Source organism: Pyxicephalus adspersus, chromosome 2, assembly GCF_032062135.1.
Source record: "Pyxicephalus adspersus chromosome 2, UCB_Pads_2.0, whole genome shotgun sequence".
In the NCBI taxonomy this organism is placed as follows: domain Eukaryota; kingdom Metazoa; phylum Chordata; class Amphibia; order Anura; family Pyxicephalidae; genus Pyxicephalus; species Pyxicephalus adspersus.
Window position 1 is genome coordinate 104,565,103 of NC_092859.1, and position 25,505 is coordinate 104,590,607.

Here is a 25,505-nt window from a genome sequence, read left to right on the forward strand (position 1 = left end):
ATAGGTCCACCTTGTACCGACTATGTTAAGCATGGTGATGATTTCCCTGATACATTTTCAAGTTAATAACTGTATTTTGTGCAGGCATATAGAGTAAACAAAATGTATTTATATTATTTGTAGCTAATGAGGAATATATTATATGAATACAAAAATAAAGATTATTGTGCCAGAAGTTTATCTTTAATGTAGCAGATCTAATTTCATAATATATCCAATTTCTATCATTGATTTTCATTTAAAGCAAAGAAAAAGAGAGGGTAATGAAAGAAAACAGCTGAACAAAGTTTAATTGTATGTATACACAGTAATACTTGTCCACAATAATGTCCACAAATACGTCACCTTGTACTTATACTTATATACTTAAACTTATAACTTGCCTATATATTTGCAGAAACCATGTCTGTTTAACGAGGACATAAGGCAGGGTAAAGTGCCACAGCTATCCATACAGTATTATTCTAGCAAGACCTAATTAGGAGGGAATGGATGGGACTAACTGAATCATAATACTGAATCATCAAATCTCATTAAATATACCCTGAAGAACTGTATGCATTTAAATAGAAATCCATCATCACAAGTTTCCCATGGAACTATATATTCATTTCTCCAGGGGGCAGAAGGATAAGAGACCTAATATGCACACATGCATAGCATTAATCCTGATATTTGATAGAAAAGTGATCCTGTAACAGTATGCTGAGATGGCTCTGAAGTTGTCTGAATTATTGTTCTCGTACGTTACTGTACTGGAACTTATACCCTTTACAGGCAAATCTAAACTAGAGTACAGTACCACAAGCATTCATGGACTTCAAGTCTTTCAAGCTCTGCAAAAAAAAAAAACTCAACTCAATCACAAAGCCAATAAAAAGACTACTGGAAATATATATATATATATTCTCCTATAACACATAGCTGCAAATCTGGTTTCATTTACCACCCTTTTTTGTCAGTTTCCTATACAAACATATACAATACAATATATACAAACATCTCATAAAGCATTCATCCCTAAACATGATCTATGCTTATTAAATAAATGCTGATAGGTATATTTTCTTAATATCCACTGCCATCTTGGAATCATTGGGTGCCACTTCACAAGCTTGAAAAACACACATTGCAGGAAGCCACCAGACCCCCTTACTCCCTTCCTGTGCATGTGTGGCAGCCCCCATGTTTTCTACAGCATCATACAATTTGCACCGCTAACACGCCCATCCTTAGCCAATCATCCCTGTCCGTACAGAATTAGTACTAGGACCGGGTGTGCATGCACACAAGGGTGGATACAGTGGGGCTCCATGGTACTCTGCATGCAGATGTAGCCATCTGAAGAACAGATAGATCAAAATGTTCTCAGAATTGTAATGCTTAGCAATGACAAGCTCTGCACAAAAAGGACAGAGCAAACATAGTAACTGATGATGTCAGCAGCACTTTATGTGGTCTATTTATAGCAAGGAATCAGACATTCAGCACACATTCTCTGGAGGAGAATCAATCACTGCCATTGAAAACATTTGCACCAGAAATATGTGTGCTGAATGTCAGATACACTGCTCTAAATATAGATAAAGAGACGCCTGTATTTTTATATGAAGGTAAATAATAACACATTAATACTATAAACCAATCACTTTCACTGCACTTACTTTACACTGTAAAATGAATACAGCCACAGTCTATACAAACATAGACAATGACAAATGGGCTTAATTTGTACAAGCAGATAAACCTATCCTACTTTCTTTTTTTTTTAAGCCATACTATAGCATTTCCATTGTATTAACAATAAAGTTACCATATTGTTCACCATGCCAAGTTATTGTAATACCAATGATATAATAATTTGTCAGTCAACACATATTACAGTTTACTGATTTTGTTCCAAATATGACCTGTTTTTCTTGCTTTATTTTACATTTTTCACACACACACACACACACACACACACACACGCACACGCACGGACACACACACACAGTTAGTTACCATATCCATCTCATCTATAGGGTCCAATTTGTGATTGGGGGTATAATTCAATTTAGTTCCTTAAAAATCTAAAACCGAAAAATATTTTTTCTGCCATTTTCAATAACTGCTTTGCATTGTGTATAGTATGAAAATTGATATATTTACAGAATAAATAGACAAGGTCACCATGAAAATGCTCTTCTAGAATCCATTTTTTGCAGGTATGTATAAATATAAATATATATACACAAACACATATACAGATATGGATATATAGAGTTTAAAGTGTCTAATATTTCACTTTAGCACAGATCACATGGCCAAGACTTGCGGCCAGCAATAAAGGGTGGAAAGTTAGAACATCATTATTTTCAGGAAAGGAAGTATTGCAACCCAACTGTTTCTTTCACTTTAACCACTTCAGCAAAATAGTTAACAAGTGAGTTTTGGCCATAGTGTTATTTAATCTTTTACTGGCTGTAAAATCATAATTCCCAATCATTTTAAACGAAAAGTCTTGTTAAAATGGCTTACAGATTTGTCTGGCATAACGTTGATAAAATATTGGCTATAACACACTGACCTGGTTCTTTTTCTGTTCAACCTAGAAGATTCCAAGGCAAAATACCAAGTTAGCAAAATAAAACTGCCTTTTGGAATATCAACATTGAAAGACTTTTGCATATCCATGCATATTGTAATTTTTTATTAGGATGAAACACACTTGTAAAAGCCTCATAATGAAAGACAATAGGATTTTGGTCCTCATCTTAAACCTTTACAATAAACATCAAAACTGGTCTGGGGTAAAATTAAACACCTGTGGTTTAGAACTGTCATATACATTTTAGAAAATATAAGGCTCTTACTGGGTTAAATCATCTTCAAATAAATCTTTCTTAAAAAAATAAAAAGAATTAAAATATAGTGTGCGTCAAGGCTAAAACTAAAATGAAATGTAATACATCCAGTTTATCATATCCTTAGATTGGGTAAATGCCCCATTTAGATTCTCAAACAAACAGTCAGATTGAAATTAATCCTTAGGCTGACCAACCTTTAAATTCAACAGAAAAAAGTAAGATAATAAGCTTTTCTATGTTTAGTACACAGTAAATGAATATCACCAATACCTGTTCTAGTATTATAAGTCATCTACGTGGTATCATGGTGAAATGCCAGTTCCAATATTCATGTGGTATATGTCCAGGGTCCCTGAACATTATTCCCAAATGGAACCTAATAAAATCAATATTGAACTACTTTCTTTATGCTAGTTTTCTGCAGTCTTATACTGCTACCATGAAAAACAGGGAATAGTGCACGTGGAACTGTGATCTTATTTTCTAAACATCTACCACAGCAATATTGCTTCAAGAAACTAGAAGTAAGAATTCCAAAGCCTTAAACGCATTTGTTACATTTGGCCTAATTTATTAAAGCTCTCCAAGGCTGTAGAAAATACATAAGTGAACCTGGGTGATCCAGCAAACCATAGATTTGCTATTTGTTAGTAATTGTGTTTCAATTTATTTTGTAGAATGTTTCAATTCTGGACCAGATCAATTTCAGATTTGCTGGATCACCCAGGTTCACTGCTGAAAGTGTATTCTCTCCAACCTTGAGAGCTTCGATAAATCAGGTCCATTATCTCAGTGAGGCTGAGCTGACAACATGTGTCTCAGGTTGTGTGTTTCTGTGGTGTATGGAGAGATGAGCTTCTAGTTGCAGTGCAAACAAACCAGGAAGACTGCAGTGATAGATGAAATGACAGTAAATCATATTGTTTCATTTCTCACATACTTTGAACAAAATACAACCCAACAATGCAATGAAGCTGTATTAAACCCCCTAGCGTTCTAATTCTGTCAGTTTTTTGATGCAAAAAGTGATCCTATTTTTTTGCATAGAAATTTTTGTTTATACTGTGGGCCTGTAATTCTTAGGATTAACTCCCGGGTATGATAATTATATTATAATCATAAATTATAATATAATACATAATTATAAATATTTAAAAAAAAATGAAATAGACAACAACGTAATCTTAAAATAAAATATAAAATTAAAAATGTACTTTTATTTTTATTTCATGTTGTGTGGTGTTTTTGTACTGTAAAAACCATTTAAAAGCAGATTACATTGTAATCTGCTTTTAAATTTCCCTCCCAGACACACCATGATGCGAGTGGGGATGTCCCGCCTGCCTCACACAGACGCTGGAGCTGCTCGCATCTGCAGTGAGATGTGAAGCACAATGCAGAAGTCCTGCATTGTGCTTCGCATCTCTCTGCAGATGTGAGCAGCGGCATGACTGGGACCCGGGTGGTATTTAAAACCAGATTACTCAGTAATCCGCTTTTAAACGTCCCGGCTTCATGTAAAAGTCACCCCGAGTCACACTTGGGATTACCGCTAGGGGGATTAAGGACTACTGTGAAATAAGGAGAATTGTAATTTAAATGTATTACATTTCTTTGGGACAAAAGCATGTAGAATAACTATATTAGCAATAAGAAGTTGGTTTTACTGTTTGCTGTGCTAAACCAGCTTTTCTCGACCTTTTTAACATGGGAGAACTCCTGGCTTATCTTTCAGGTCTTCAGGGAACCCTTTCTATAATTACTTTATCCACAGCGCACAGTATATTAGCATAGAGGCCAAAGGGAAGAATGCCTCTTACATTGCTGGCCAGTGGGAGCAATATCACCATTGTGGATAGCCAAAAAGATCACTGGTGTCACCTGAGGTGACCTGAAGGGCACAAATTGCTCATTGCTCAAGGGACACCTAGCAAGCTGTGGAGGAACCCTAGTTGAGAAACACTGTGCTAGACTGTACTTCCACAAAACACACACCATGTGCACAAATAAAATAACTTCCTGCTCCAATTTTAGTTCAACAAACTACTTGTTTGATTGAAGTGAAATATATTTTAAACAAGCAATTACCTGGCATTTGATTATTTCCAATAAGTATTCTAGGAATACTATATATGCCTAAACACAGAGTACAATTACATAATACACATAAATAATTGTATGTGTAATATTTTTAGGGCCAGGAAAAAAAGCAGTATTAAATGATATGAGCTAACGGCTATATTTACCAAATTCTTAATTTTTTATTACTATTAAAAACACACAGGCGACATCCTATTACCATAATGTCTGTTGAAATATCTTCAGTGGCTAAGTTTAACATTTAAATCATCTTTTGTCATTCAGATCCACTTTCATGGAAACAAGCATGTCTTAGAATTAATTATGTTGCTAAAAGTTATTCTAACAGCTGGCAAATAAAGTGAATGACTGTCTTTTAATTTTTGGTTCATTTCCATGGAAATGTGTTTACTTCTTATTTGCCATCTGTACTTAAGAACTGTCAATACGTTTTCCTTTTTTTTTTTACAGGACAATTAGGAACATTACTGAAATAAATTCTAAATAGTTCCTCAGTTAGCAAAAGGAACCTTAATAAAAAACATACTTTATAGAAGTTTAAATTTAATCATGTTAATTAATGTTGCAAAATATTAAGTCCTAAACATATATGTCAATCTTTTTTCAAATGCAGAGATTTTTCTTTTTAATGATCTCTTTGCTGTTCAAAACTTTTAATTATTAATGATAATGTTTTTTTTTGCATATGTAATCTTTGTAAATAAAATTTAAAAAGGGTTTACTTTCCCACTCCCTCGCACTGCATTGGTTCATATATTAGCCACCCCCATATGTTTTAAATTTATATGAGTAACCCCTTTTTGTAATTTACCTTGTAATGTCATGCCTAATTGCCAAAAATATTTATGTCCCAGAGCACCTTTTTCATGAGTAACAAAGGATCAGAAATGGCCATTTTGTAAAAGTACTTCCCAAAAAAAGAGAAAGTACCTATTTTTCCATGTTAGGAAATACACTTAGCAAATGTTTTTACAATACTACATGAAACACTGTCCTTTGGAATATTACTAAAATTATATTGTACATTTTTATATATATACATAATAACATATATGTTAACAAATTACTCATCCAGAAACATGAGACCTTCCTAATGCCATCTGCAGACCCAAGTATCATTTTCTTGTTTTGTCACTGCCCAAACCCTATCTCTAGGTGACTGAAAATGTCTTGGACCCACACAACTTATCCAAAAACAGGACAATTTAGAGAGAGGGTAGGTAAAGTAGCCCATGCCTTTAACTTTTTGTCCTTGAGGTTTCCAAGTTTCCTTTGGGCTATAGAATTAGTAATAGGATATCTTGTGTTTTCTTCATACCCGAGACCCAAGGTTTTCAGTTTGGTTGGTTCTGATGTATACTGCTGAAGGTCTCAGTGGCAGACTATATCTGGTAGGTGCATCTGATCTCTCTTTATATTTTCTCTTACTTATCATAGGTCTGCAGCTGGCCTTTGGGTGTTGGGGATTGGGGGGAGGGTAACGGGGGCGTGACTATCCCTCACAGTTTTTAAGACAGTATTACATGCGGGACTACAATCAATTTAGGAAATGTTTCTATAAATTCTCTCTTTTGACATGTTTCAATTTGTCAATTTAAATCTGCTGCTCCCCTGACATTGCATAAGATTTAAAGATTGGTTTTCTCTTTTTTTGCATTGTATATGTTTTTTTATTGATTGTTATTCGTCATCCCCACTTTCTCATTATAAAAAGGTTAAAACTAAAAACGTATGTCTTCAACAAGTCTGTAACCAGTCCAGCTCAAAATGACTACTACTAGATGTCTAATGAATGTTGTGATTTTTATTCCTGACATGAAAAAAATCTAAGCTACATGCACGCTCAGACTGTTAAAATCAACTTCAACATATCAAACATTTTTTGCACTTTAACATGAATTTTGTTTTCTTAAGTTGCACAGGGAGTTTCCATGTGGGCCACTATTTCAAAAATTATATTTCAATCTGCCACTTGTATCCTAATAAATATTTGGTTTTATCTAAAGGTTAGTTTTAGCATCTTTCCAACTGTAATAGTTGTAATGTCTAGATGTACAATCATGTTGTTATATATTTTTATGTGTGTAGACCACTAAAAATTAGATGTGGTTTAACAACTCCCATTCACTGTCCTCTCTATTCCTAACTTTGCAAACACACATCCTTTTACATGATAAAACAATTAATTTGGGTTTCCTTGAGTGACTAGAATTCATAATTACTATGATTATCAGATTAGTCAGAAATACAATGTAGCAAATTAGTAGGAAATTACATTTTAATAGGTTCAGCTTTACTTTGATCTTTTAATTTTCCATAAAATTCTTTAATATTTTAAATAATAAAAAAGAACATTTAAGACTTATCAAATATGTAAATCATGTCAAACTAATGAAACAATAAGTCTACAATAGGGCACAATATAACTAAAACACTCAAAGGATTCATCTGTTATTTTGACAATTCGACAATTTGATATAGTTACATTAAAATTTCTTTACTTTAGTTTTATTCTTAAGGAACAGATTGATTTTTGGTTGTTTATGTTGCCTAATTAAATGTTTTTCAACTGATGTAATGGTTCATGTTGAACTAGCTACCAATATTATGTTTAAGTAGCACAATGAACTTCAACCTAGTTGGTCAAAACCCTCCAATTTCAATCGAGCAGCACATTGGATAGTATTCTTGCTTTTTTGCACTAGGGCTCCAAATTTAGAGCTTTTATCTTCCTGGCTTCCCCTGGGCACTCTGGTTTCCCCCCACATCCAAAACATACTAACAGTCTAATTAGCTTCCCCCCAAATTTGTCCTTTCTTAGAGATGTTAGAATAGGATAGGGACACTGACAACTCAGCACCATGGGCAAATCGAAGCAGGGTAAAGGGGTGAAGCTCCCCCATACCCCTGCGCAGCGGTCTTACTCCTCACAGCCCTCAATCAGGGCATTTGTTAGTGATATTCCCGCCGCTCCCCAGGATTCTAAGATGGCACCGGCTCCATTATCCCCTCAGCACGTGTAGCGTGCAGAGAGCATGGACATGCGGCACCTGGACTTTGCTGCAGCTGCTCGCACTCACAACTCCTGGGGTCAATATCCCCACAACCTGGCTTCCAAAAAACAGGACGAAGATCCACTGGAGGTTGTATCCAATGCGGCGGTGAGTTTCTCCCCCTCTTTAGAGGGTTCTCCATCACCGGAGGCAAATCAGGCGTGAAGCCCCCTACACCTCCTTAAACGACACTATCCCGGCTGTTTTCTGGCCTGAAGCTATCTCCTCTCCTTGGGGAGAGGTGACAGGAGACTCCCCCGGCTCCCAGGCCTCAGGCCCCCCTGAGTTAAGCAGAGAAGCCTTTCCTTCTTTGGGCCCCCTGTCTCATGCACATGGCCCCCTACAGAAAAGCCCAATACAGCAATCCATGGGGCTGCAGTCCCCTCACAATATATTAAACAAGGATTGGTGTATAAAAATCCTGATGTGGGCCCTTCATGGCAGCAACATCTTCAAATGTTACCCACCAAGGCAGATTTTCAGCAGCTTGTTACAGAAGTACAGTCTACCCTGCGATCTGAGAGTGGGGGATCTTGATGAGAATTTACATCAGGGCAAAGGTGATATAGAAACCTTAACCCATAAATCCCGGGACTACCACTTGAAAATCAGAGACCTTTATCGCCACTTGGAAGATATGGACAGTAAAACTCGCAGAAACAACATCAGGGTCCATGGTTTACCGGAGGCTACCCAAAATTCAGATTTGAAGCTAGTGTTGTAAGCCTTTGGATGTTCTTTGTCATCTGACGGATACAGATCTTAAGGATGAGATTATGGCGGTGGGCAACGTTGAGAGGGGTTTTGTATACCATATCCTTTCTGATACTGACATTTTCATACTGTTTATCTCAGAGAATGATGTGTTTTTTTCTACTATGTTCATACACTGTTTTAGCACTTTGTTTCCCCCTACTTTAACCTGTTGGAGATTACCCCTGGGTTTCTGCCCGTACTGTTATTGCTGTATTACTTATGTTTACCATTATATATGTTGGAACTCACTAATTGTTGAAGCTCCATGCACTTAAACTAGATGTCTCAGGAATCGATCCTAATTCACACCCTGCTATTACTTTCATATAGAAATGTACCTGACATGATATGGATGTGCTATCCCAATGTTAATCAGATAGCGCTAAGACTAGGTTGTATTTTTGTTTATGGTGCACATGATGTTACTTCTCGGTATTTTATTTCTTTGCCCTGTGACTTCTTAGGGGCTCCTGCACCAGGGCTGGTTTTTGGGGCGAGGTGTGGGACTTCCCCCTGAAGCTCCTATCCTGCTAGACTGCCGGTGCCGGTCAATTTGGTTTCTGATGTTATCTTGTTTGTCGGTTTATTGCTCTGGGGACTGTTGGGCCACTGACCCCCTTGGAAGTGATGGTACGCCCTCCAGGTACTGTTGTTCCCCAGTGGTTCTTAGGCACACCTGGGGACCGGTGGGCGACGAACACCCCTTAGTCGCTTATATGCAACTGATTCAGGTTGGTTTAATGTATGTGTTTAATTTTCGGTTCCCCTGTCCTCTTTGCTCCGGTACATTCTTCCCCCCCCACCCCCCCAAGAGGGCATTTTGCACTGCTTCATGATGCTATTCTGGGTGCAAGTGGTTTGCCTGCCTACCAGATCTTCCACAAATAAACTCGTTCTAATTAGATTGTGTTTTAATGGCGACTAAAATTTTTTCTCTCAATGTTAAGGGGCTGAATTCTAACACTAAGAGGAAGTTGGCACTCAGGGAATTTAAAAGCTATTCGGCAGAGGTTATTTTCCTGCAGGAGACACAATATGATCACACAGGCACTTTTAACTTTGCCTCCAAATACTACCTGCATGCCCATATGACAAATTCTCCCTCCAAAAAGAAAGCAGGGGTTGCAATTTTATAAAAGACTCCTTTAAGTTTACACCAACCCGCTCCGTTATTGATAGCCGGTTTATAATCCTTCATGGTATGCTGCAAGGAGTCCTCTTGACTTGGTGTAATATCCATGCTCCTAATGTGGGTCAGCTGCCATTCCTAAGATATTGGCTTTACTAGACGAGTTTGCCCATACTTACCATATCTTAGGGGGGGATTTTAATGTAATTTTCTCCCCAACTCAGAATAGGCTGTCTACCTCCGCCAACTTCTGTTCTGCAGCAATCTAAGGCCTTTCGACAGCTCATTTAACCCTACCAATTATACGATAGCTGGCGCATTTAACACCCAATGAGTAGACAGTTCACATTTTACTCCTCGCCTCACCACACTCACACTAGTATTGATTATATTTTTATTAACCTTCTGCTACTGCGGTACAGTGTATCTGCTGACATTCATCCTATTACTTGGTCAGATCATTCCCCAGTCACCCTGGATGTTTTTCTTGCCCCCTCTAAAACTAGAGTCTGCCATTGGAGATTGAATGGTTTTCTCCTTAAAAATGAAGATACCAAATTGGTCCTCACTACAGGTATTCAAAATTATTTCATTGAAAACAAGGGTTCAGTGGCACATACCTCTACACTTTGGGAGGCTCACAAGGCCCAAATTAGAGGTCAGTGTGTGGCTCTGAGCTCTCGCTTAAAACGTAACTCCAATCTGCAAGCACTCTGACTGAGAGGGAGCTACGCTCTGCGGAGGCGAAACTTGTCAATAGGCCATCATTGGGACTCCTGCAGGAGGTGACCTCCCGCCGCTTTAAATGGAGGGCTCTGGAACTGAGAAAAGTCAGTTGGATGATGCAAGGCACCCAACAATTATACTATCAACAAAGGTAACAAGGCAGATACACTATTGGCACATAAATTAGGAGATGCACAGGTCAATTCCTCTTCCATGGCCATCAAACACGAACACGGGGTAATAAGATATGATCTGTCCTGTTCAGCCTCTTGTTTTCAAACCTACTACACTCAACTGTATCAGGTCATGCATCAAGCACAGAACTCCTTAGGGAGCACTTTATAGGAGAAAATAGATTCCTACTTAGCAGAACTAGATCTCCCCCAGCTGTCGGAAGAGCACCTAGAACACCTCAACCGACCCATTACCGAGGAAGAAATCTCTAAAATTATATCTCATCTTTCCTCTAATAAAGCTCCTGGTCCAGATGGCCTATCGTACTTATATACAAAACCTTTCTACCAGAATTACTCCCACAGTTAGAGGCTTTATTTCATGATTTTTTGCAGGGTAAACCGATTCCGCCTTCTATTTCCAGCTCCCACATCACGGTTATACCCAAATCGGGTAAAGATTCGATAGACTATAGACCCATAGCACTACTTAATTAGGATCTTAAAATTTACACCAAACTGCTGGGCAACAGACTCTCTAAGCTCCTTCTATATTTAGTACATGGGGACCAAACTGGTTTTATCCCTTTTCGTCATGCAAGAGATAACACCCGAAGGGATATTGATGTTATAGATATCCTTAACAAAATATGAAACCCCATCCCAGAATCTTAGCCTAGATGCAGAAGAGGCGTTTGATCGCCTTAGTTGGCCGTTTATGTTTTCCACACTTGCCAAGCTGGAATTTTCAGGACTTTTTGTCAAGGCAATTTGGTCCCTTTATAGAAGCCCCACAGCCTCTGGTAAATTGCCCCACCCCTCTTTCAGACAATTTTCTATTAAAAATGGCACACGTTAGGGGTACCCACTGTCCCTCTTTATGTTTGCCTTATGTGTCAAACCTTTGGCAGCAAAAATTAGGTCTAATCCAGATATCCAAGGTGTTCGGGTAAAGGAGTCCTACAAGATTTCGCTATATGTGGACGATGTGCTTCTTACACTGACACAACCTACTATTACTCTACCGAATCTGGGGTCTGAACTACACTCGTTCGGTGAAATTTCAGGTTACAAGGTGAACTCCTCTAAAATGGAGGCCTTAACTTTACATATGCCAAACCTGCAACTTTCAGCGTTGCAAAACGCTGGTACTCCTTTATGTGGCGGGAACATTCTATTGGTTACTTAGGCACTATATGGCCAGCTATACTCTTAGGCACTATAGGCCAGCTATACTCACAACTACTTAAACAAATGGAAAACACACCCGTTATGGCTTCTGGGACGTATAGCATCAGTAAAAATGATGCTCCTACCTAAACTTTTATATTTATTTGAGACCATCCGAGTGCGGGTTCCCGTCCAGACCCTGAAAAAGTTACAAGCTGGTTTTTTGAACTTCATCTGGGCACATAAGCGACATAGACTTTCTAAGTCGGTAGTTTGTACACCAAGGGAGCTTGGAGATCTGGGAGCTCCAGACCTGCTTAAATATTATGTGGGGGCCCATTTATGCTATTTGCCTTTTTGGACCTCACTAACTTCCTCCACTATTTGTAGGGAATTGGAGGAATCCTGGATCGCTGCGATCCACCCTAATGTGATGCTTTGGGGCTCCTCCTTCATATTGGCAGATAAGGATTTGCTTTCACCAATGCTGTCTAATAGAAACCTATGGCGGACTTTTAAGATTAAATATACTCTAAAATATAATATCTTCCACAGCATCGGTACTGACGCCCATTATCCACAACTCCCTACTGCCGGATAGTCTTACCAGAGGGATGTGGCAGCCCTGAAGGGAGAGGGGACTATTCCATCTGAGGAATATCTTACACCCCGTGGCGAAGACGTTGCTCTCCTTTTCGGAACTTCAAACCCAATGTGACCTCCCACAAACTGCCTTTTTTGTGTATCTGCAGATTAGACACTATGCCCTCTCCCTCACCCAGGCATCTAGGTTTACAGAAATTACTTCCTTTGAGAGGATATGCATGAATGGTCCATATACTAAAAGTCTGGTTTCTTCAATTTACTGCCTCCTTCATACATAAATTTGCATATATGAGCACTTGGGAATCTATTCTAGGCCGCACTTTGGACAGTGATGAGTGGTCAGATATCTGGGAAGCAGCACAAAAAAGCTCGATCTGTACATTATATAAGGAAAATTTGTACAAAATAATATTTCGAGGATACCACACACCGGATGTGGTGCACAGATTATTCCCGCTGTGGACCCTATTTGCTGGCGATGCGGGACACAGCGGGGAACTCTGGAAAATGTGTTCTAGTATTGTCCCATTAATCAGAATTATTGGGACCGAGTCCATAAGCTGCTTCAAGATGTGACCCAACAACAGCTTTTACTAGATCCACTTAACCATTTATTGGGGCTACCCTTTACGGGCCTCCCAAAACTTACTAGTAAACTGATTGCCCATATGCTGGTGGCAACTCACAACCCCATATCAACCAGATGAAAATCCACCCTGCCTCCCTCTCTAGATGATTAATATTAATATATATATATATATATATATATATCCAGGATGTTTGCCTAATGGAATACCTTACGGCCCTCATAAAAAACAAAGTGGATAGATTTAAATTGATTTGGGATCCATGGGACGCCTTCTACCCGCAATTGCATGACTAGGGAGTAGTTTTTTACTTTTATTTTTTGTTTTTATTTTTCCTTTTCTTTTTTTCATTGTTTGTTTCCGGCAATACCGGATGGGATTCTATTTCTGACTCTGGACTCAATAATATTTGAATGTAGCATTTGCTACCTTGGACAAAGACATATACTTTGATTGTTGTGTATCTTCCCCTCCCCCCAATGTTTGTTTGTATTATGCATATTGATCCTATACCTGTATTGCTGTGTTCCTTGTTTATATTACAGAAAACGCAATAAAAACTCAGTTTAAAAAAAAAAAAAAAAAAAAAAAAAAAAAAAAAAGAATATGATAGGGACAAAAGATTTTAGGCTCAATTGAGGGACCGTTAGAGGCATGACTCTCTAAAGCCCTGCAAAACATGCCAATCCTTTCTAAATATACATGATAATGACAAATAGTAATATTGGTAAGTACAAATGTTCTCTAAATGTAAAATACTGTACCACAAAAAGGAAAAAGCAACAATGCACCAGGATAACAATATATAGAAACAAAGAAACAGATTTACTAATCAGGCAAATTGCACATAAATCACCTGGTTGTCCAGGTTTGTCCATCAACAGAGAATCATGCCATTCAGGAAACCTAAATGCATGGATTCTTTGTGCACTCTACAAATAGGTATGCAGGTGAATCAAATATTTTGACAGTTACTATTAAATGTTGAAATAGGCAAATGTGTTCTTCTCTAGACTATATTATCAACATGGCTAAAGTGGCAAAAACACATTATGACCAAACAGTGATTAAAAAAGAAAAACGTGCCCTCAGCACCCTTTATCAAAATAAATTAGGAGTATGTTATATATTTACAACATGTCCATTTTATGAAATCAACAGTTACACAGCAACAGCCTTGAACAATATTGCTCATTCTTCAACAACATAAAATGAAAGGTGCTCAACAGCATAACAAAAAATTATTATCAATTATGGAATTATTTTAGAATATTTTTTTTACTTACCTCCTCTATGAATTACCAAAGAAGTCTCACTTCCCACAGGACATTCTTTTAGCAACTCTACTACTTCTAAATGGTTCAGATTCTGTACATTCTGCTGGTTGATCTCAACTATAAGATCCCCTTCGAATAAGCCAGGGCATCCCTGAACGTCTAGAATTTGCTTCACTCGTTGTCCTGTTGGACTGTCTGCTATTGTGAAGCCAAAGCCCTGTGCCCCTTTCACAATGGTTAAGGTCATGAGTTCTGCTTGTGTGGCTCCAGAAGAAGCCATGGATACATTATCATCATGTGCAGGTGGAGGTGGAGGAAATGTATTTTCAATCTGACCATCTGCTGGGATGGAGTGCAAAGAAGGCATTGGTCTTTCTGCTACATCTGGTACAGATTGAGACGTCCTAGAAATGTATTCCAAATAGGTCTCATAGTTATTTCGTCCATTTACAACCACTGGAGGCCTTTCTATTACTGCCAAAGGAGGAACCATGCTGCTTGCAGGATCTTCAGGATCATAGGGCAGGGGGTATCCTCGACATAGCACCAAGTTCACGCTCTGACCAATTGGAACTGACTGGAAGAGTTTTACCACATCTGCATGTGTGTTCCCGAGAACACAAACTTCATTAATATAGACAATGACATCACCTATGAACAGAAAAAAATGGTTGACAGAGTGAGAGAACTGTACTTACTACTGACTCAAGACTTGAAATAGTTTAGGAGAAAGGTTGCTGTACTCACTAAAAGTAAAAAAAAAGCATCATTGTAATATTCAAAAAATTCTATAGACGTTCTAAATGTTATAAAATCCATAGAATGTTTTAATGATAACTACAAATTAAAACACTTGTGGGTGGGTGGTGAGCTTCTGCCATAAATCAGCAAGTATACACAACATACTTGCTGAATATGGCACATACTTACCCTATGCAGTCACCCTGCAGCAATGAGAAGTCCATCTTCACTGCCGGCGCCATGGCGGACTCTTATAGAGATGGCGATTGTCATTGGGACGACATTGCATGTCTCTTTTGTCAAATAGTACTACCTACAGGTGGATTTTAGTTTTTTTAGTTTAGGTCTGCTAAGCTTAGGGCTCTTAAACTGGAAAAGCAAATCAACAGATTCGGTTCTACAGTTTTAAAGCAAATTGCTCATATGTGTACAACGTGTATTTTGGGCCATAGGGATGAAACTACCATAGAAAAAGAAATGGCTGACACGAAGGTTATAATAACTATTCTCTCCCAATGTGTGGCGTGGGTAGGTATGCAGTAAGTGTTTTTCATATTTAAAACGTGATAGACTGTGTTGCTTTACTTATGTTTCAAAGCTCTTGCAATGAAATATTCAACATTACAATCTACTGACAGATATATCCATAAGAATAGTGTTATTCTTTCAAAGAATTTGGGTAGAGGTGGAAGAACTGCTTGGTGCTTTAAAAGGGGTTGGAATACAGAAAAAGAGTCAATGACCTGGAAGACAGTCAAAGCAACGATAATTATTGTGATTTAGTGTTTTCAAAATAGTAAAGAAAAAACATTATATAAAAAGGTTAAGATAACATTCCACATAATAAATATGGTTTAGTCTATTTATTATAATATTTATTTTATTATTAGATTATTATTAGAATGCTACCACTGTCCATAATCAGGAACCCATCAGAAAATATTTTACATTCTAATAAAACAATCTGTTAATATTGGCTACAGTACTTTTAAATCAACATACTGTAGCTTTTTCCTTTGTCCTATTAAAGGAAATTGTGTGTTATTCTGTTAATAACAAAGCTATAGGAAATAATACTTTATACAATATTTTGTACCCAAGTATTTTTTTACACACAGAAGTAAAAATGAATCATTCAGAAACAGTTTCTGACAAGTAAATATATCGATAAAGCACCACTAATTGAGCACTATGCCATCCACACATTTCCACATCAATGGATATGTTGTAACCACAAAATGTTCACAAACTGTGACTGTCAAATATAGCCAAGAGAAGAAACTGTCATTATCAGGCTCATGTGATAGTTTTCTTTATCTCGATATTATACACATCTGCAATGCTCACCTTAATTCAACTTCAAAGTGATAAAAAAAGGACTAAATATTTGGAAATACAGAAATCAAGCTAAATATTTGCAAAGCAGTTGCAGTATTGCCACATTGCTTGCATTTTTGGTCAACAGCATGAGATAGCTTTGTCAAGGAGCCATCTGTAAATGACAGGAGAAAACATTTTGAATGCATCACCAAGGTGCTTTGATTGCTACAGTACAATGAGGTAAGGCAGATTTTACACTTTGAAGCTTGATAAAGCTACGGCACTGCATTGCCTTGGCAAATAATATATACAAAATATTTTTTTCTGTATCATAATGAGATATCCGAAGACCAGAGAACAACTATATATATTTATGTATCACAAAACTGGTTACCTTATCTTTAAAAGATAAGTGTTTTTTTCCACAATGCGCACATTCCCCACCCGGCCACTCTAAGAGGGCTTCATTTGTTTGTTGAGAGGTTGTTTTGTCTCCCTGATGCACAGGCCTTTGCATTTCTTACTACATTGAACCACATATACAAAGTTTTCTTGTTTGTGTCTTTTCAATATACTGGGCATACTGATAATCCTTATTTAGATATCCTTGCAGTGGGACTCCTCCTGCACTGCACAGATTAAATGGTCATTTTGTCTTTTATTCCATGCTTCTGTAGGCTTCAAGTCAGCTGCATGATCTCCCACACTCTGCTTGCTGCTTTATCAGTCACATGAACTTTGATGTTCTTACACACCATGCTGGTACTGCAGTATTGTATTGTTAATAAAGATGACAAAATCCCATCCACAACCCAAAGGCTATGTTCAGACTGGCAATGAGTTTGTGGTGCATTCACCGATTTTTCATGCCAGGGAACCGCCGCCTGGGGAGATGCAATATGCTACACACAGCAGCCCATTAGAAAAATGAAAGAGGATGGTGGTGAATCGTTCAGTACCATTCACTTCCATATGTGTCAAATCTACAGATGCTGGTTATTTAGGAACCTGTGCTCTTCTGCTGTAGGCCCCATAGTTCTTTAAGAACCAGCGAGGTGTGAGCAGTCAAGCTACAAGTAACCTGCAGGGAGCCACCCAGGATTGCTTGTTGTTCTTGTTCCTGAAGTTTAGCTTTAAGACAATAGTAAGGAACAAATTGCTTATGTGACTATAGTAAGGACCAAATGAGTTTCTGACTACCCAAGCAGCAAAACAATGTTTTAAATAAAATTAATCAGTTGAGACTTTTGAAGCTACATAGCCATCCATAAGTGCAAGAAGACTGTTAAGCTATAAAATGTCTAACATGTCTATGAATACCAGCTGCAAGATTTTTTACAAGCACTGCTGGTCCCTTTCAATTTTGCATCAAATCTGCTGTCTGTCTGTTACCCAAAATCAGGGCAACGTTTGTTGGAATCTTATGTTATGTGCCATACGTCTGTAAAAGGCAACATAGAATGTAACAGAAGCTTTAGCATACATAAACAACACTTTCTAATAACCTTTTATTACTGTTTGTATCCACATTGTAGAAAGCAATTCAATTTAACAAAGATGTAACTTCCACTTCTTTTTTTGCTTCCCTAATGAAATATTATCATGCTTGGCCGTGATCCAGCTGAAAACTTCCCAAGTGTAAATGAAGACAGAATTGGAACAATTGCCATTTCTCCTCACGGTTCCTACTTTCCAATGTGCCAGTGCCTGGTTTAACAGCATGTGTCACTGAAAGGCAGAGCAAGATAACTTGAATCCCCTTTGCATTCATGACGGATTTTCTTTTCAACAGTTATAAAAAAGAAACTGGCAGCTGCCAATGTCTGCAAAAATGTTGCATAAATGAGTGAAGACCTTTCATGTGACACCTTTCATATATATGAACGTGTGTATTATATCCCATGCATTTTCCGTAATTATTATCCAAATCTAGACACAGGTTATACATGCACTTCTGTGTAAAGAAAAACACATAGTATATACTTGTACATACAGAATAAATGTCACATATAACAGCAGTGTAACGTCTAATACATTTTGTGGGTATGCATGCCTGATAGTTTTTAAAAGTTGCTTACCTATAAACAGAATGGATTCTGCAAAATATTTTACCTTCCCGCCAAGTTCAAAGGTAGCCCCTCCGATTACCAACAATCAAACAAGCTAAGTGGCTTTCTTTTTTTTCTTTGTTCCTTTTTAATGCAATCTATTCTAACATGACAGACATTTACAATCAAAGAATTGTATTTGGTTCAAGAAAGAAAGCACGTTCGACTTTAAACTGGTTACTAAAATGGTGAGCATTGTTGAATCAATCCAGAGCTACATGAAAACAGATAAATGAAGTACATAGCCCAGAGGATAATAGGAGGTCACTGAAGAGTTAACAAAATCCTATATCTGTTTTACACTCTGACTAATAGTTTATTTGACTTTAATTACAAACTAATTACCCATTTAATAACTTTTCAAAAGACACAACTTTTATCTCAAATAGATACAATTACAATAAACGCATCAATGCATTTTTCATCCGTCTATAGCCAGTGATGTTACAGTGAGTTTAATTAACACCTTTCATTTGTTCCACACATTCAACAGGATACCAGCATTTTGCTATTCCTTATGCTATTCATCAAATAAAATGACAGTCTTTCAGGTAATCTTACAAACAATCTAGACTGTGTGTTATAATTGACACGTTCTGTCTGGCTTGTTTCTTTAAAAAAAATCTTATAGCTAAGAAATTTTGTAGAATGTGATTTTATACATTTATTTTATCCATTATGCAGTAAGCCACTTTTTTATGATAATTTGAAAATATACAGTTTAATATATACTAGATAAGTGCAGTCAATCTCTTTAAAATATTATTCTTGTCATTATCTGCATGTATTACAATCCCTAAGCTTTACTGTATGTGTTTACAAACAGTATGTATAATCTATTATTTTGACGTTCTGGGAATATACTATCTGATACATTTAAAAACTAGACATAGAAAATACAATACCAAGAAAGTATTTCATAATTCATTAATTATAATTAGGTGTAAAGGACATGCATGTTAGTTGTATAAACAATTTTGTCATCTTTAGCAGCACTGATCGATGCACATTTTATTATAATTACACAGAGAACAGGTGAACATTTAAATGATTTAGAACATCACTATGCTCAACATCAGCAGTATGATTCACACAGTATGTCCAGGATATTGTAGAATTATTACCTCCTGTAAAGGGGATTATGCTACAGAACTCTGAAAATGCTTAGCAGGTAAATGCATGTTTATGTTCAAACACCAATTGCGTTTGTTTCATTATAAATAAACTTTTATATATGCAGAATCTGTATTTTAGTCACACTAGATACTTAACCAGTTGCAGATAATATTTTTCAGAGGAAAAGTCAATGGGCATTGATATACCAAAAAAAATTAAATTGTTCATTTATAAAAATAAATTATTGCTATGCAAGAGATAATGCACGGAGCTTAGTGAATGTGGTGAAAATCCACTTTTTAAAAAATACACAAGCACAAGATGAGGTTTACTGGTGGTTAACTTTTTAAATATTAAATTATTATAAAAAAATATTGATCATATAAACTTTTTTTTCCCAGTGAATACATCTATAACATTGTTTGTAAAGCATGCTGAAGTTTGTAAAAAGAAAGCCCAGTGATGCTCGTAAGCTTTCTGGCAGATTGCATTGATTTTTACATTAAGAAGCGGCTACGTCTGCTGGAAAATGGTGAGGGGAGTTTGTTCCCATTGTAATCTGGCCTAAGAAAATATCTTTACTACAGAGATATATATCTGTGTGCTGAGTAGCAGGTATTTAATTAAAAAAGTGTGCCAAACAAAAGTCTTGATGAGCCCAAAAAGCCAAGTGAATTTAATACTTTAGAACTTTTGTAAAAATGTTTGGAAAATCTAAGAAGAAAAATGCAACGATGTAGTAAAGTATTCAAAAATTTGCAGAAATTGCCATCATATTTTTGATTACTTAAGCATAAAATTCGTTAGTAGCTGCACATATAAACTCCCAAAAAATAAAACTTGTTTTGTCGTTTTCCTTTGATGAAATATTCCATTTTTACACGGCAATATCACATAATATTTGTTTGCCTATTAACTTATCCTTTATAATGGTCTGGGTACTGCACAGTGAGAAGTCTGATTTTACAGGATTTGAGACTTTGACTTTGAGCCATTATTTATAGCAATAGGCCATAGTGAACTGTTATTAACTGCTTACCAGAGTCACAGCATCTTCACTGTACTTTATAGAAATCTCTACAGATTTAGTACTGGAGCAATACACAGCTTTAAAATACTAGGTATCCCTCACTTTAATAGACCAATAATAAAATTGGCCCATAAAACTAGTAACCACAAAGCAGTCTGTTTTGCTTTGGAAGGATTTTGTTACTGTTAGGGCAATTGCTACAAGCTAGCCATGAGCACAGGGATAGAAGTACCAACACATTGGGCTGACAAAACATTATGCATCCTAAACACACAGAGAATGCTAAATATGTCTTCCTCTGTTAACCTCCCATCCAAAATTGCTCTGGATTTTTATCATTCAGGTTTCAATTTTGCTTACAACAGAAGCTTGCTGGGAATAAAACATTGCTGTTCCTAAAATATACACCTGAATATTTCTGAATTAGTGGAACACTACGGAGTTACACTAGTGGGGTAGTGGGATATTTTAGCCCCCCCGTCCCTGTTCATGAATGGGCTTTTTTTAACTTGCAGGTTGCTGATGCTGGAGTCTGAGGCAGGCAATGGACAGAGAGGGACATCCAGAATGTTCAGCATCGGACCATGTAGTTAAATGGAAAAGACAGAAATTAAGTGCATACTAAACTTAACTTCATGAAGTAACATCTGGGGCCACATACTGAACAGCTTGTTGGAGACATTTATTAGCAAAGTATTGTTTCCTGGAACTTGCTCCACTTTTTGTACAGACCTAGAGTAAGCCACCACTGCAAAACCATGCATATGTAACTTCACCCTCTCACAGTAAGCCGCACCTGGTTTGTGGCACAAAACACTGCATGTGCCTCTTGAATATGGCCCCAAACTTTCACTTCCTCTCAATGGCTCAATGTACCCTGATCTTAAAAAGTCTAAATTGGATAAAATATTATTATTATAATAATTAGCCACACTTGGTTTGGTATATTTGTTCAATCTCCTTGAAAATTGTGGTGGAAATGCAATTATAAGAGCAAAGCACACAAATAAAAAAATGATGGCAAGTTTATTCTGCAGCTAAACTATAAAGATCTAAGAACATAAATAACAAGCTCAATGCACATCTTTAAAAGCAAGTCAACAATTTGGCGGCATGTTGTACATAAATAGGACAGTATGTGGTATATTGAAAATTATGTTATACTTTTGAGGAGACAGCTGATAAAATATGACAGCTTTTTTCACAGAAAAGGTCAAAGGGGTCCTCTATTTGGAAGTAGGAAATTTATTTAAACATGCAACAGCTGTACTATTCTAAAATCTTGAGTGTTCAGCATGTCTTATAAATGAAGAACTGCTATGGGCAGCTTAAAAAAACTTGCAAAGCTTAAATGATAAATGAATGCCTTCAAGACAGGATTTGTCATTGTTCTATTAATGAAAATTAGGTTTTATAATTGCATAGTTAACATACATATAATGTAACCTATTTGCATTAAATTTTTTTCAGTGCTTATCTTTGGGAAAATTTGCGACCCAATCAGGTAACAAAGAATAGGTTCTGTATTCATCTATTTTAATTGTATTAATAAATAAATAAATCAAATGCTAAGTAGCAAACCAGTAGTGAACCAGTAACATATTAATTAAATTCAGTTGATTTTGTCACTTAAGCTACATCCAGACTGGTGGCAGGTACAGTTGTTCCAATGCAGTTCCTGATAAACCCCCCCCCCCCACTGTCCTAGTTCTTTTAAAACCAATGTTTGAAGATCTTACAGTGAGCAGCAGTGAATGGTACAGAACCCCTCATTTTAATTGCCACCTCCATCCATTCATTCTCCAGGGGCAGCCATGGGTGTCTCACCCAGAAAAAGTGGTTGAGGGGTGTGAGGAAGCAGTAACTGCACCGCAACCTTACAGCCATTCTGAACGGAGCCTAACTGTGCCAACAAGTGGCCATAACATGTAAGTACACTAGGTAGTTCGAGAATATACAGTAGTTATCTCTCTTATGAAAAAGAAAAGTTGGGTATATTTTTTCAAATAGAAGTTGTGCCACACAATGCCTATGTAACTTAAAGGAAACACTATAAAAAGCAATGCTAAAAATATCCACAATAACTGACACTTGAGATTGAATGAGACATCTATTACAAAGCAGTCATGACCCACTGAATTGGATGACCTTTTGTAGACAGGTAACAAAGAATAGGTTCTGATTTTTAATACTGCCATATAAAGACGACTTGCTTTGATTTCCACTACAGTTATCTTTTTGCTCTTCAACAATAAAATGTAATGGTACCCAGAACTGTGCAACTCTCTTTTGGGCGAGTAGAATCCCTTAGGATGGGAGTGATAAATTCTGTGCAGAAAATCACCTAATCAGACAAGCTTACCATTGTAAAAGTGGCGGTTACCAACCTTTTCACCTGACAGTCCATATACCGGACAAGGGATGCTTAGGGACCAATTTCAAAGGCGTTAAATGCTGCTCTGTTGTTCTGCATGTTCAAGGCTGTATTCTACTACCGCCTAAGAATGTAGTTATTTGCCACAATCTCTATATAGGGAGCCAGATGCGGAAATTAATTCCCCAATATAAATTTGAAACAAGATCTGTTTCCATAAATACATCTCTATATTTAACTAGAACAGTAAACATTCCTCAAGACTCCGAGAGACATTTTCAAAAATGATGTTACATGACTAAAATCTATATGTATGCAAAAAATACCACACCGATATTTTCCTGGTTGTAGCATTTAAAATAGAAGGTTCTTTAAGACTGTCACTCTAGCTATCACTAGAAAAATAACTGTCTGCCATGGGAAATCTCAACACATTCCCTTTAGACAAAAAGTACATGAGCTTCACTAAACTTAGTTTTATTTATAGCAAAGTTATTTTTGTGATCTAGGAGTAACAGAGAATATGTGGTCATTTTATACAGTAGAATTTTACCATTTTCAAGGAATTTCATGGAATTTAAAAAAAAAAAAAAACACCAAAATCAACTACCTAACATAAAAAATTGCGGTCCTGAAATAATACAATGATCAGACTTAGGACAGAATCAGCAAAGCTACCAAGCATTCATATCAATAAACTGGATTCACACAAGCTTGGATTTAGCAAAAGGTCTAGTACAATGATGTTGGGGTTGTTAGATCGCTCTCCATGCAGGACAAGGGGCACACTGAGGAAGAAATGTAACTCAAGCAGCCAATGGCCTGAAGTGCTGTATCATACTACATGCCCCAGAAGTGCACGTATGAACTGATCAGAAGATCCTACAATTTAAACATTAGTACAAAAGTAACTGGAAAAAGACTGCTTCTTCACATTTGTGTGGCATAGCAGGCCTATCCAATCTTAGCCTAGCCTTAACTGAACTAAAAAAAAAAAGTTTCAAAATAAAGCATTACAGGGGCAATACGTCTTACCTGTTTCCATTTTGCCATCTTGGGCAGCAGGTCCATCAGGAATGACACTCTTAACCTGTAGAAACTCATCAGGCTCATCTCCCCCAATGATGGTAAATCCAAAGCCCATGTTACTTTTCTTTAGTGTAGTGCTTAAAAAAGTCCCTTTCAACTGTGATGCATCCCGTGTAAAAAGAGGCTTTTCTGTTGTAAGAAAAAAACTGTTTTACAAATACAGCAACAGACAATGTAAGTGGTAAATATATGAGTTATTTGTGGCAGAATACCATTTTAGAGTTGTGACAGTGCAGAGAAACTACTAGAGTTGCAAAGAAACTATTTTTTTATTGGATTATAAATAAATTGATATGATCCTACACTACAAAACAAGCCAGTAATAACAATTAATATTATTAAACTGTATTCATAAAGTTCCAACATATTATGCAGTGCTTTACAGGCAGACAGATACAAACAATAACACAGAAAAAGGAGAGGACTCTGCCCACAAGAGCTTACAATCAAGAGATGACTTACATATTTTATTTAAATGAGTTAGTAAAATATATTAAAACTAAAGGTTCTCAAATCATTCACAGCAAAGCTAACATTTTATGTACCTCTAAACACCTGCATTGGCTGTGACCCCAACTCCGTTGTCGGCATGTTGTGCTGTTGGAGCTTCCGTTTTGCTTCTAACACTGGATTTTCAAACTGAGTTCTTCTGTTTATGTGACTGTAAAAAAAATGAGAATATCATTTTATTTAAGACGTTTTCTACTAAATAACAGCTATTTCACACAGGACTCCTAAACAGTAAATAACTGCACTGTACAGCAGTTCATGTAAGAATACTGACCAAAGAACTTTGAAGCCTACAGCAACAAGAATGATTATTCCAGTATAAAGAATAAACCTCATTAGCGGCTATAGGCAATAGCACCACTTCTGTATTTTTTTCCTCTAGACTTCACAAATAAGCTGTGTTCTTTAGCCTTAGGTCTAGGTGCACTATGCCACACAGAATATAAAGATAAGAATAATATTGGAAGAATAATAATCTAAAAATGGAAAGTCAAAGAATTATAATTCAACTTTTGTAAAGAATTGGAGAAGAAGCCTTTGTCAGAATTTTATTGCTGTTTCTAAAACTTTTTTGGAGATTTCCTCTTATTTCCTGTGATAATTTACTTTGCTAAGTGAACAGCCTAACTTCCTTTAATAAATCAGTCCAATTACTTGTGCAATACTAAAGACCTTTAAAACATAAGACAGTGGATGCATTACAGAAGCTTTACATTCAAAATATATTAAAAGAATTCAGTAAGCCAATATATAAATAGAAGCAATATACAAGATAGGACAGCTATAAAAAC

General features: G+C 36.7%; 1 protein-coding gene across 8 annotated transcripts in view; it reads right to left on the reverse strand.

Annotated features, from left to right (window-relative positions):
- The window catches only part of MAGI2 (membrane associated guanylate kinase, WW and PDZ domain containing 2), a 394,804-nt gene that overhangs the window by 60,168 nt on the left and 309,131 nt on the right, over positions 1-25,505 (reverse strand). For 7 of the 8 annotated variants that reach the window (XR_011919492.1, XM_072401731.1, XM_072401730.1 and 4 more), the window contains 3 exons: positions 24,750-24,865; positions 24,151-24,333; positions 14,436-15,077 (listed from right to left, as the gene is read on the reverse strand). Coding sequence is in view for 7 of the 8 variants with exons in the window: in XM_072401731.1 (XP_072257832.1) it covers positions 14,436-15,077; positions 24,151-24,333; positions 24,750-24,865 (941 nt within the window). In the remaining variant the exon portion in view is untranslated. The remainder of the gene's footprint in view (positions 1-14,435; positions 15,078-24,150; positions 24,334-24,749; positions 24,866-25,505) is intronic. The other variant, XM_072401735.1, reaches the window with a different exon arrangement.